This window comes from Cervus elaphus, chromosome 14 (genome assembly GCF_910594005.1).
Source record: "Cervus elaphus chromosome 14, mCerEla1.1, whole genome shotgun sequence".
NCBI classification, from domain to species: domain Eukaryota; kingdom Metazoa; phylum Chordata; class Mammalia; order Artiodactyla; family Cervidae; genus Cervus; species Cervus elaphus.
Genome location: NC_057828.1, coordinates 29,998,863 through 30,012,215, shown reverse-complemented (window position 1 = coordinate 30,012,215; position 13,353 = coordinate 29,998,863). Strand labels below are relative to the sequence as shown.

The window sequence follows — 13,353 nt, the reverse complement described above, 5'->3', positions numbered from 1 at the left end:
TTTCTTTATAGTCCAACTTTCACATCCATACATGACCACTGGAAAAACCATAGCCTTGAGTAGATGGACCTTTGTTGACAAAGTAATGTCTCTGCTTTTTACTATGCTGTCTAGGTTGGTCATAACTTTCCTTCCAAGGAGTAAGCGTCTTTAATTTCATGGCTGCAATCACCATCTGCAGTGATTTTGGAGCCCAAGAAAATAAAGTCAGCCACTGTTTCCACTGTTTCCCCATCTATTTGCCATGAAGTGATGAGACCAGATGCCATGATTTTTGTTTTCTGAATGTTGAGCTTTAAGCCAACTTTTTCATTCTCCTCTTTCACTTTCATCAAGAAGCTCTTTAGTTCCTCTTCACTTTCTGCCATAAGGGTGGTGTCATCTGCATATCTGAGGTTATTGATATTTCTCCCGGCAATCTTGATTCCAGCTTGTGCTTCATCCAGCCCAGCGTTTCTCATGATATACTCTGCATATAAGTTACATAAGCAGGGTGACAATATACAGCCTTGATGTACTCCTTTTCCTATTTGGAACCAGTCTGTTGTTCCATGTCCAGTTCTAACTGTTACTTCCTGACCTGCATACAGGTTTAAGAGGCAGGTCAGGTGGTCTGGTAGAACAGATTAGGGTACACAAAAGTGAAAGTGAAAGTGAAGTCGTGTCCAACTCTTTGCGACCCCGTGGACTGTAGCCTACCAGGCTCCTCGGTCCATGGAATTTTCCAGGCAAGAGTACTGGAGTGGGTTGCCATTTCCTTCTCCAGGGGATCTTCCCAACCCAGGGATCGAACCTGGGTCTTCCGCACTGCAGGCAGATGCTTTACCATATGAGCCACCAGGGAAGCCCCAGAGTAGACATATTTATAAAAGACAACTTGGTATAGTCAAAGCTTTGGTTTTTCCAGTAATCATGTATGGATGTGAAAGTTGGACCATAAAGAAAGTTGAGCACTGAAGGATTGATGCTTTTGAATTGTGGTGTTGGAGAAGATTCTTGAGAGTCCCTTGGATAGCAAGGAGATCCAACCAGTCAATCCTAAAGGAAATCAACCTTGAACATTCATTGGAAGGATGATGCTGAAGCTGAAGCTCTGATATTTTGGCCACCTGATGGGCTTACTGGAAAAGACCCTGATGCTGGGGAAAACTGAGGGCAGGAGGAGAAGGGGATGAAAAAGGATGAGATGGCTGGATGGTATCACAGACTCAATGGACATGAGTTTGACAGGCTCCGTGAGTTGGTGATGGACAGGGAAGCATGTTGTGCTGTAGTCCATGGGGTCACAAAGGGTTGAACATGATTGAGCAACTGAACAACAACATTTAGTTAAAAAGGTGTTATTTCAAATCAATGGAGGAATGATTATAAATCATAATGGAAAATGGTTAGCCATTTGGAAAAGTACGAGGTTATATGCAAGCATAAATTATAGATGGATTAGAGAAGTAAATGCTGAAAAGCAAATTTCAGATGTGTTAGAAGAAAATATGTGAGACCATGTCTATAAACTTGGGGTAGCGAAAGTTTCCTGGAAAATAATCAAAGCATGTTAAAAAGAAAACAATAATAAATTTGACTTCCACAAACAGCAATTTACACAGAAGAAAAGTCATCATAAACAAAATTAAAATATAATTAACATACTGACAGAAAATATTTATAACCTATATAAGACCAGAGATCAATATACCAAATATTTAAAGACTTCTGCCCAATCAATAAGAAATAAACATTTTGATAAAAAGATGAGCAAATAATTTACAGGAAAAGACAAACGGCCAGTTAAAAATGTTCAGCTTTATTAGTAAAGCAGGGAGTTGTTCTCACCAATCGGACTAGCAAAAAATTAAAAGCTGGGATATCAACTGCTGGAAAAAGTAATCCTTTTATGCAAGAATGTAAAAGTATAAATTAATATATTCATTATTGATGGTGATATGGCTGATTTAATAGATATAATAGAGATTGTTGGGAAATGGAAGTAATTCAGGACAAATAAAAAATAATGATTTTCCAGAATATGTAGTAAGTTTAATGAATATCTTTCAAAAAGCTGGGAAAAGTGTCTTTCTAATAAGAGTCAGATTTAATGAAAAAATCATAGATATTTACTAAAAACAGACAGTATATTATATATTTAACATTGGAATGTGATGCACTTCCCTAAGTACGCTAGGTGTATAGTCTAATCCAAGACAGTAATTCTTTATCTCAGAAGCATGAGGAGACTGGTCTATAATCCACCTTCACAATCAGTTAAGAATATAGGGAGTTCTAGCTTAAGATGAGGAAGATGCTGAACCTCTTCCCATGGACACATCTGAATTTGGAGCAATTTCTTCTAAATGACTGATACATGTGGAACAATTTCCTCTGGAAATTTCCTTTGGCAGAGGAACAACATCATATTGGACAAAGGAGAAGATAGCCACATTAAGGTGGGTAGAGAGGCTGAGATAACAATCTTGTCTAAAACCCCACTCCTGGCACAGCAACCTAAACCCACAACCCAAAATCTGAAACTCAAAATCTGAAGCATTTCCCTGAAAAGCAAAGGTTTTGAATCTCACATTGGGCACCCCAACTTTAAGACCTGCTCCTAAGGGATGAGCGCCCCCCCAAATCTAGCTTTGAAAACTGGCAAGGCTTGTGTTCACAAGACCCACAAGAGTGTAGTGATCTGAGAAATGGCTCTTAAAGGGTTTGTGCACTGGACTCACCCATGCAGAAACATAGCTCAGAGGCAGCTGATTACACTCAGACTTTAAGGGAAAGAGGTTCATTTGCATGTACTAAAGGGTTGGCCTGAGAGGCAAGCATCTAATTTAATGCACACATTAAGAGCCTGCTGGAGCACTCTCCAGGGACAGAGACTGGTGGACACCATCTTTAGACTCTTCCTCTGCTTGCCCTAGCTGTCAGGCACTATTTGGGAGCCCTCGCTTTGACCCACTACAGCCAGTGATCACCTCTGCCACATTCCAGAGTACCAGTATCTCCCAGAAGAGAGCCCTTACATGCTTCTGGTGCCCTAATTTTTAAAGCTACTACCCAGGGGATGCCTTTTGATCATCTGGCTCTGGAGGATAAAGGGAGTTTGAGTTCCTGGTTCCATGGGGCTGTAAAGATCAAAGAGACAGCTTTTGGCTGGCTACTACCCCTAAGGCATTGCACAGACAGCAGACTGAAACACACGCCCAGTATCTCTGTGAAAGAGGTCCATTTGTTTGTTCAGGGGCATTGGCCTGAGAGGCAGGTTTCTGGTTTGACACATGCCTAGTGGCCTAAGGAAGTGCTCTCTCTCTGCCTTGCTCTAGCTGTTGGTATCTCCCAAATAGGAACTGACAACTTGTCTGGCACCCCAATTTTTGCAGCTGCGGCCAGGAGACACCTCTACATGGCCAGGGATCATGCGACCAGCAGAGCTATGCTCATGGAGCGCACAGGACTATAACCAATAGGAAAAGCGTTCTTAAACAGCTACCACCTCCAGGGTACATCAAGAGGCAACAGACCCAGGGGCTCAGCCTCCACAGCTCACTACTACCTCCCAGAAGTGAGTTTACACACTAGCTGGGGCCTCAATTTTCGTGACTACCATGCAGGAACAACCATGGGACATACACTTGTAGTCTCATATATCTGAATATTTTAAGAACTGCTTCCTGAGAGTCTGGCTTTCAATCAGCCTAAAATTAGGTTCTGACTGAGATGCTCCCCTTTGGACTGACAGGTCTTGGCACAGCTTCAACTACTTGGAGCTATTAAAAACATAATAGGCTGCTTGGACAATCACAAAGATTTGAGAGGCAACCAAGACCTAGGGCAGGGTTGAACAACAAGGTGTATTTCCTACATGAGGCCACTATTTCAAGACATGGAGACATGGTTGTTTCATCTATTACATAGAAACCAAAACAGAAAGTCAATAAAAATGAAGAAACAAAGGACTATACTCCAAATAAAATAAAATCTCAGGAAAAATCTTAATAAATTGGAGGTAAATAATTTACCTGTAAAAGAGTTCAGAGTAATGGCCATAGAGAGCCTCACCAAATCAGAAGAATCAATGAATACAGTGAGAACTTCAAAAAAGAGAAAGACAATAAAAGTAACAAACTGAAGTCATATAGATTCAAGAGATTAGATCTGATAGACAGAGTGCCTGAAGAACTAAGGACAGAGGTTCATGACACTGTACAGGAGGCAGTGAACAAGACCATCCCCAAGAAAAAGAAATGTAAAAAGTCAAAATAATTGTCTGATGAGGCCTTACAAATAGCTGAGAAAAGAAGAGAAGCTAAAGGCAAAGGAGAAAAGGAAAGATACACCCATTTGAATGCAGAGTTCCAAAGTATAGCAAGGAAAGATAAGAAAGCCTTTCTCAGTGATCAATGCAAAGAAATAGAGAAATACAATAGAATGGGAAAGACTAGAGATCTCTTCCAAAAAATCAGATACACCAAGGGAACATTTCATGCAAAGATGAGCACAATAAAGGACAGAAATGGTGTGGACCTAACAGAAGCAGAAGAGATTAAGAAGAGGTGGCAAGAATACACAGAACTATACAAAAAAGATCTTCATGACCCAGATAAACACAATGGTGTGAACACTCACCTAGAGCCAGACATTCTGGAGTGAGAAGTTGAGTGGGCCTTAGGAAACATCATGACAGACAAAGCTAGGGGACATGATGGAATTCCAGTTGAGCTATTTAAAATCCTAAAAGACGATGCTGTGAAAGCACTGCACTCTATATGCCAGCAAATTTGGAAAACTCAGCAGTGGCCACAGGATGGGAAAAGGTCCGTTTTCATTCCAATCCCAAAGAAAGGCAATGCCAAAGAATGCTCAAACTACTGCACAATTGCACTCATCTGACACACTAGTAAAGTAGTGCTCAAAATTCCCCAAGCCAGGCTTCAACGGTATGTGAACCGTGAACTTCCAAATGTTCAAGCTGGATTTAGAAAAGGCAGAGGAACCAGAGATCAAATTACCAATATCTGCTGGATCATCGAAAAAGCAAGAGAGTTCCAGGAAAAAAAAAAATCTACTTTTGCTTTATTGACTATGTCAAAGCCTTTGACTGTGTGGATCACAACAAACTATGAAAAATTCTTCAAGAGATGGGAATACCAGACCACCTTACCTGCCTCCTGAGAAATCTGTATGCAGGTCAAGAAGCAACAGTTAGAACTGGACATGGAACAACAGACTGGTTCCAAATCAGGAAGGAGTACGTCAAGGCTGTAAATTGTCACCCTGTTTATTTAACTTATATGCAGAGTACATCATGAGAAATGCTGGGCTGGAAGAAGCACAAGCTGGAATCAAGATTGCTGGGAGAAATATCAATAACCTCAGATATGCAGATGACATCATGCTGATGGCAGAAAGCAAAGAAGAACTAAAAAGCCTCTTGATGAAAGTGAGAGAGTAGAGTGAAGAAGTTGGCTTAAAGCTCAACATTCAGAAAACTAAGATCATGGCATCTGGTCCCATCACTTCATGGCAAATAGATGGGGAAATGGTGGAAACAGTGACAGACTTTATTTTCTTAGGCTCCAAAATCACTGCAGATGGTGACTGCAGTCATGATATTAAAAGACGCTTGCTCCTTGGAGAAAAGCTATGACCAACCTAGGCAGCATATTAAAAAGCAGAGACATTTCTTTATCAACAAAGGTTCATCTAGTCGAAGCTATGGTTTTTTCCAGTAGTCATGTATGGATGTGAGAGCTGGACTATAAAGAAAGCTGAGCACCGAAGAATTGATGCTTTAGAACTATGGTGTTGGAGAAGACTCTTGAGAGTCCCTTGGACTGCAAGGAGATCCAACCAATCCATCCTAAAGGAACTCAGTCCTGAATATTCATTGGAAGGACTGATGATGAAGCTGAAACTCCAATACTTTGGCCACCTGATGTGAAGAACCGACTCATTAGAAAAGACCCTGATGCTGGGAAAGATTGAAGGCAGGAGGAAAAGGGGATGACAGAGGATGAGGTGGCTGGATTGCATCACCGATGTGATGGAGATGAGTCTGAGTAGGCTCCAGGAGTGAAGGACAGGGAAGCCTGGCGTGCTGCAGCCCATGAGGTCGAAAAGAGTCAGACATGACTGAGTGACTGACCTGACTGAAGTCACAAAGCTGAAAAATACAATAATTGAACTGAAAAATACACTAACAGGGTTCAACAACAGTCTAGATGAAGCAGAAGTAAGGGTCAGTGACCTCAAAGAAAAGACAATGGATCCTATCAAAATCAGAGCAGAAAAAACAATAGATGTCCTTGAAAGTGAAAAGAGAGAGAAAAGCCCATAAAAATAATTTGAAGAAATAATGGCTGAAAACTTCCCTAACTCAGGACAGGAAACATAGATTCAGATTCAGGAAAACCAGAGGATTCCAAGTAAGATTAACCCAGAGTTCCACACCAAGACATACTATAATTAAAATGTCAAATGTTAAAGACAAGGAAAAACCTTAAAAGAATCAAGAGAAAACAATCTGTTATGCACAAAGGACTACAAACAGATTTTTCAGCAGAAACTCTGCAGACCAGAAGAGAATTGGACAGAATATTCAAAATGCTGAAAGAAAAAACTTCCAACCAAGAATACTCGACAAAGTTATCATTCAGAACTGAAGAAAACAGAGCTTCCCAAAAAAGGAAGAGCAAGGAAAAAGTTCATCATCACTAAACTGGCCTTAAAGGAAATGTTAAAGGGACTTAGCTGAAAAGGGTACTAATTAGTATCAAGAAAACAGATAAAAGAATAAATCTCACCAGAAAGGTAAATATAAAGTAAATGTCGTGGATTAATCAATTATAAAGGTAGTATGAAGGTCAAGCATTACCAGGTCTCACTAGTGAAAAAGAACCTGCCTACCAATACAAGAGACATAGGAGACACAGATTCAATCCCTGGATAAGGAAGACACCCTGGAGGAGGGCATGGCAACCCACTCCAGTCTTCTACCTGGAAAACCCCATGGCCACAGGAGCCTGGCAAGCTGCAGGCAATCGGGTCACGATGAGTCAGACCCGAAACAACTGAAGTGACTTAGCAACGCAGGCACACACGCAACAGTTAATGATTACTTTTTAAATGTAAATGGACTAAATTTACCGATTAATTAGGAGACACAGAGAGGGTGAACAGATAAAAAAAAAAAAAGAAGACTCATTTGTTTGCTGCCTACAAGAGATTTACTTCAGAAAAAAGGATATTCACAGATTGAAAGTGAAGGATGGAAAAAAGATACTCCATGTAAATGGAAAAGAGGGCTGCAGTAGTTATACTTGTATCAGACAAAAGAGACTTCAGAACAAAGACCATAATAAAAGACAAAGGCCATTATATAATGATAAAAGGAAGATATAACAGGAAGATATAACATTTAGAAATGTATATGCATCCCACAGAGGAACACAGCAAAGGTATATAAAGCAAATATTAACAGGAAGAGCCTGGCAGTGTCACAAAGACTTGGACATGACTGAGCAACTAAAACTTTTACTTCACTTCACATCCTCCATACAGAAAATCAATATGGAAACAGTGAATTTAAATAACACATTAGATCAGAAGAACTTAATATACAAAAAGCATTCTATCCAAAAGGAGAATATACATTGTTCTCCAGAGCACACGGAGACAGTAACAGAGTAGCACTGTGCCTATTATAATTTGCTTTAAAAATTATAAAATCTTAACGTGTATTATATTCAGATAGTGAGTACATGAATAGCTGTTATCATCTCTACTTTTTCTGTGTAAAACTTTTCAAAAATATTTTTAAAAATTCTAAGTACTTAAGTCTTTAGCAGTCTGTTTTCATGGATTTATAGAAGCTAAGTGAGGAGAGCAAATTAAATAAATGTCATCATTAAAGGATTAGATTGTTTTTATTTATCTGGCAGTCATTAAGCCTAAATTATTACATTCTTACACTGATACCAAGTTCAAAACACTAAAGAACAATGTAATAATATATTCAATGCTAAGAATTCATAATTCGTAGCAACAGTGACTGTATTTGTTGCAGTGAGATCCACTACTAGATGTCTAAATGCACTACAATTTACATTTAAATTGCGGTTTAAATTTAAACCACAATTTTAGTGGTTTAAAGCCACCTACATTTCTGTGGGTCAGGAGTCTGGATATGGCTTAACTCAGTCCTCTATTAGTTTGCAATCAAGGTATTAGCGGGGGTTGGATTCTCATTTGGAGGTTCAGATGGGAAAGGATCAGCTTCCAGACTGTTGGTATAGAATTCATTTCCTTATAGCTGTAGAAGTAGCAGCTTACTTCTTTGAAACCAGAAGAGGAGAAAGACTCATGAAGTCTGCTAGCAAGAGGGTTACATAATGTAATATAATCACAGAAGGAACAGCCCATTGCCTTTTTCATATTCTACTGATGAGAAGCAGTCACAGGTCTTGCCCACTCTCAAGGGGAAAGGATTAGACAAGGGCATGAATACCACCACATCCATGCAGGTTTTGTCCAGTCTCAGGCATTTATAATTTTGAGGATTTTCTTTTAAAAAAATGAAGCCTATATAAGTGAGAGACTCTGAAGTCTAAACTTCAATAGTTTTATGATAAATCTTCCTCGGACCACAGTATTTCAGTGAAAAATAGAAGAGTGTACTTTGCCCTATAAAACTTAAAATATTAATACAAATAAAAATTTCAGCTACAGAGAAGCACAAACTGGAAAATGTTAGTGGAAGAAAATCCTTTTAAATGAATTTTTCACTTGGGGATTTAAACTAAGTTGGACAAAGGCATAAAATCATTAAATATGATGATACCATCAAGTTTTAATAAAAGAATAAAGCAAAACCACACTATTTTATCTTATTTATAGTTATACATCAAAACCTTCAGAGACTATTTTTGATTAAAAACAATCATTGAACAGTCTGTCAATTTTTAATCTAGTGATATTTTAGGTTTTCAAACAGAATTCTTAAACATTTTAGGAATTCTTTTAAAAGGATTTTAAAATTTATATTCAAAATTTAAAAATTATTTAAGCAACCAAACACATAAAATTCAGTAAACTGTTTCCTCTAAAATCTGTGTTAGACTTTTCTGGTGGTCCATTGGTTAAGAATCAGCCTGCCAATGCAGGAGACACAGGTTTGATTCCTGGTCTGGAAAGATTCCACATGCTGCAGAGCAACTAACCCCACGCTCCACAACTACTGAAGCCCGTGAGCCCTAGAGCCCATGCTCCACAAGAGAAGCCACTACAATGAGAAGCCCACACTCCACAACAAAGACTAGCCCCTGCTCGCCACAACTAGAGAAAGCCTGCGAGCAGCAAGGAAGACCCAGTGCAACCAAATATAACTAAAATATTAAAAACTAAATAAATAAAATAAAAAGTATACAACATAAGCACACAAAACCACAGAGTAATTTTTTAAAGTGTAGTGTCTTCTAAACAAGCTGGGTCAGTATCTCATACCTGTTCTATCATATGAAGTAAGTCTTTTTTTCCTAACGTTTGGACAAGCATGAGTTTGATCCTTTTCCTTTGATTTCTCTTTCTTCTTACCCGGTAATGGTTCTGAAGTAAGTACATCTTGTTGAATTCTAATTGCTTGAAGGTAATCTAAAAATAAAACCATTATTAATTGAATAATCTGCATGAGCTATAAATAATACCACATAATTCCACATACCAACCAACATAGCTGATCATTACGTCATAGTATTTGAGAGCACAGAATGAGTCAAACTGTGACTTTACCACTACCAGTTTTGTGATTTACCTTCTAATTATCAGTCTGCTTTACTTTACTCACCTTTGAATTGAAGATTGTTACTGTGAGAACCTCAGAGGTTTGTTACAAGGGTCAAATTATTATATTTAATATGCTTAAAGTACATAGTAAGTGGTTACTAAGGTAAATGTTAATGATCTTATTATTACAACAAGCCTTTTAAATATGAATCCTCCTGTGAAATAAATACATACAAAACCCTTTTATTAACTGTAATTTAATAACTAAGCCTAAAAAATGTATAGATACAAATGCTGAAAAGTAACATAGGGCCTGGTGGCTCAGATGGTAAAAGAATCTACCTGCAATACAGGAGACCTGGGTTCAATCCCTGGGTAGGGAAGATCCCCTGGAGAAGGGAATGGCAACCTACTCTAGTTTTGTTATTTTCTAACACTGAATTAACATGCAACCCCCTCAAGTAGTGGCTGTTTATACACCATTACCTCATATACCTCAAGATTAGAAAGTGGCTTGTTTTCCTCCTTGCTCCTCATTCACCACTTCCAAATCATTACAATTTGCCCTTTAAAAAAATCCTACTCCTCTGAAGCTCAAGCCTTTTTGTTATATCATATTCTTCCATTTTTCATTGACATCCACCAATTATCTGGTCACCCAATTAATCTGGAACCCTGGCTCCAGGGATGGCTTACTTACTCCATATTAAATCCGTCATCATTCTAGAAGATTTTGGTGATACGTGCTCAGTCGTGTCCAGCTCTTTGTGACACCATGGACTGTAGCTCACCAGGCCCCTCTGTCCATGGGACTTTTCAGGCAAGAATACTGGAGTGGGTTGCCATTTCCTCCTCCAGGGGATCTTCCCCGACCAAGGGATCAAACTCACGTCTCTCATATCTTCTGCACTAGAGATGGATTCTTTACCACTACACCACGTGGGAAGCCCCCTAGAAACTTCACTGTTCATGAATTAAGACCTGTCTGATATCATGCTCCTATCTCCCAATTTCTAGACAACCTCTCATATCTTAGTTGAGTTAGTCCACTTCAACTTACCACCACCAAGATTATATCCTTAAGTTTGCCATCACTGGCCTTTATCCTTCCAGCTTGTTTATTACTCCCAACATCACCATTCTTTGACCTCCTCAGTACTTCCAGTTCACTGTTCCATTACTTTTTTACAATCCATCAACCTTCTTTTCTTTTTTTTCACTTTTCCCTTTATCCAGTTGAGGCTGTCTTTCAACAAAACTCTTGTCAATATCCTAAACTTTCCCTTTCTTTTGGTCTCTCCTATATTGCTGAACACCAGAGCTGGATGAACCCAACTCTATATGCCCTCTGTGCGTACATCTGCACAATTATTTTTCTGGTTAACTTACTCTTCTGGCTTTTCAACAGCTATTTCAGACTTTCTCCATGCTCCCTGAATCTCAAACCATTAAATTCCAATCTCCCAATTTCAACTAATCTCACGACAACACTTCCAAGGAACATAAGGGCATCAGATGGGAATTCCTTCAAATAGTCATTGCCATATAATAAGCCAAGCAACACACGTCTATACTAATGCTTCTGCCCTCCTTACTAATAAAGGAGATGTCTGTTTCTCCTCCTCCCAAAACCAATCATTTCCACCTTTTGTTAGACATATCCCCTCATGCCTACACTATTAACCATTCTTTTTTTCTTTTTCATATCCAAGCAGCTTCTCAATCTGTTAATTGCCTTTCTTCACAGTCAAAATTCTGGAAAGAGTTGCATATAGTCTCTATTCTATTTCTTCATCTACTATGCACTTCTTAATCCATTCCAGTCTGGCTTTGGAACTCCACTAAAACAATATTCAAGTGAACATATTCTTCAGGTCAATAAAGTCAATGGACAGTGTCTGTCCTTATTTTACTAGACTTACCAGTGTTATTTGATACTTTAGACCATGTCTTCCTCTTTTTATAAAGGTATAATTGACAAATAATATTAGTTTCAAGTGTACAACATAATGTCTCAGTATTTGTACACATTGCAAAATTACCACCATAGTTAATTCTAGTTACCATTCATCATCACACATAGTTATAAATCTTTTTCTTTACATGAGAAGTTTTAAAATTTACTCTCTTATTAACACTGGTTACTATTGTTAATAATAGTAATGTTGTAAATGACAGATCTTCCATTTATGATGGCAAAATGTCCTGGTAAACCCACAGTAAGTTGAAAGTATCACTAAGTTGAAAATGCACTTAACACACCTAAGCTACGAAACATCATAGCTTATCTTAGCCTACCTTGGAGTGCCCAGAAAATTTACATTAGCCAACAGCTGGGCAAAATCATCTAACATAAAGCTTATTTTAAAATAAATGTGAATATTTTATGTGATTTATTGAATACTGTATTGAAAGTGAAAAACAGAATGGCTGTATGGGTACAGTATGGTTATAAATGTGTTGGTTGCTTACCCTCATGGCTGTGTGGTTGACTGGGAGCTGTGTCTCACTGCTGCTGCCCAGCATTATAAAAGAATATTGTACTACATTTCGCTACCCCAGGGAAAGATCAAAATCCAAAGACTGGATATGCACCAATTTTCCATTATAAGATAAAAAACTTCTAAGTTGAACCATCCTTAAGTTGGGGACTGTCTATACATCCCTATGCATTATTTATTTTATGACTTAAAGTCTGTTCCTTTTGAACACTTTCACCCATTTTGCCCATCCCTGATCCTCAGCCTCTGGCAACCACCAATCTGTTCTCTATATCCATGAGTTCAGGGCTTTTTTCCCCATATATAAGTGAGCCCACACAGTTTCTGTCTTTCTGTCCGACTTACTTCACTTAACATAATGTTGTAAGCAAGAGAGTTCCAGAAAAAATATCTATTTCTGCTTTATTGACTACGCGAAAGCCTTCGACTGTGTGGATCACAATAAACTGTCAAAAATTCTGAATGAGATGGGAATACCAGGCCACCTGACCTGCCTCTTGAGAAACCTGTATGCAGGTTAGGAAGCAACAGTTAGAACTGGACATGGAACAATGGACTGGTTCCAAATAGGAAAAGGAGTACGTCAAGGCTGTATATTGTCACCCTGCTTATTTAACTTATATGCAGAGTACATCATGAGAAACGCTGGGCTGGAAGAAGCACAAGCCGGAATCAAGATTGCCGGGAGAAATATCAATAACCTCAGATATGCAGATGACACCACCCTTATGGCAGAAAGTGAAGAGGAACTAAAAAGCCTCTTGATGAAAGTGAAAGAGGAGAGGGAAAAAGTTGGCTTAAAGCTTAACATTCAGAAAACTAGGATCAGGCATCTGGTCTCATCACTTCATGGCAAATAGATGGGGAAACAGTGGAAACAGTCAGAGACTTTATATTTTTGGGCTCCAAAATCACTGCAGATGGTGACTGCGGCCATGAAATTAAAAGAAGCTTACTCCTTGGAAGGAAAGTTATGACCAACCTAGATAGCATAGTAAAAAGCAGAGACATTACTTTGCCAACAAAGGTCCATCTGGTCAAGGCTATGGTTTTTCCAGTGGTCATGTGTGGATGT

At 38.7% G+C, this 13,353-nt stretch overlaps 1 protein-coding gene across 1 annotated transcript in view; it reads right to left on the bottom strand.

Annotated features, from left to right (window-relative positions):
* The window catches only part of DNAH14 (dynein axonemal heavy chain 14), a 388,841-nt gene that overhangs the window by 362,780 nt on the left and 12,708 nt on the right, over nt 1–13,353 (bottom strand). The window contains exon 3 of the mRNA XM_043922886.1: nt 9,499–9,626. Within this exon, the coding sequence (XP_043778821.1) occupies nt 9,499–9,626 (128 nt within the window). The remainder of the gene's footprint in view (nt 1–9,498; nt 9,627–13,353) is intronic.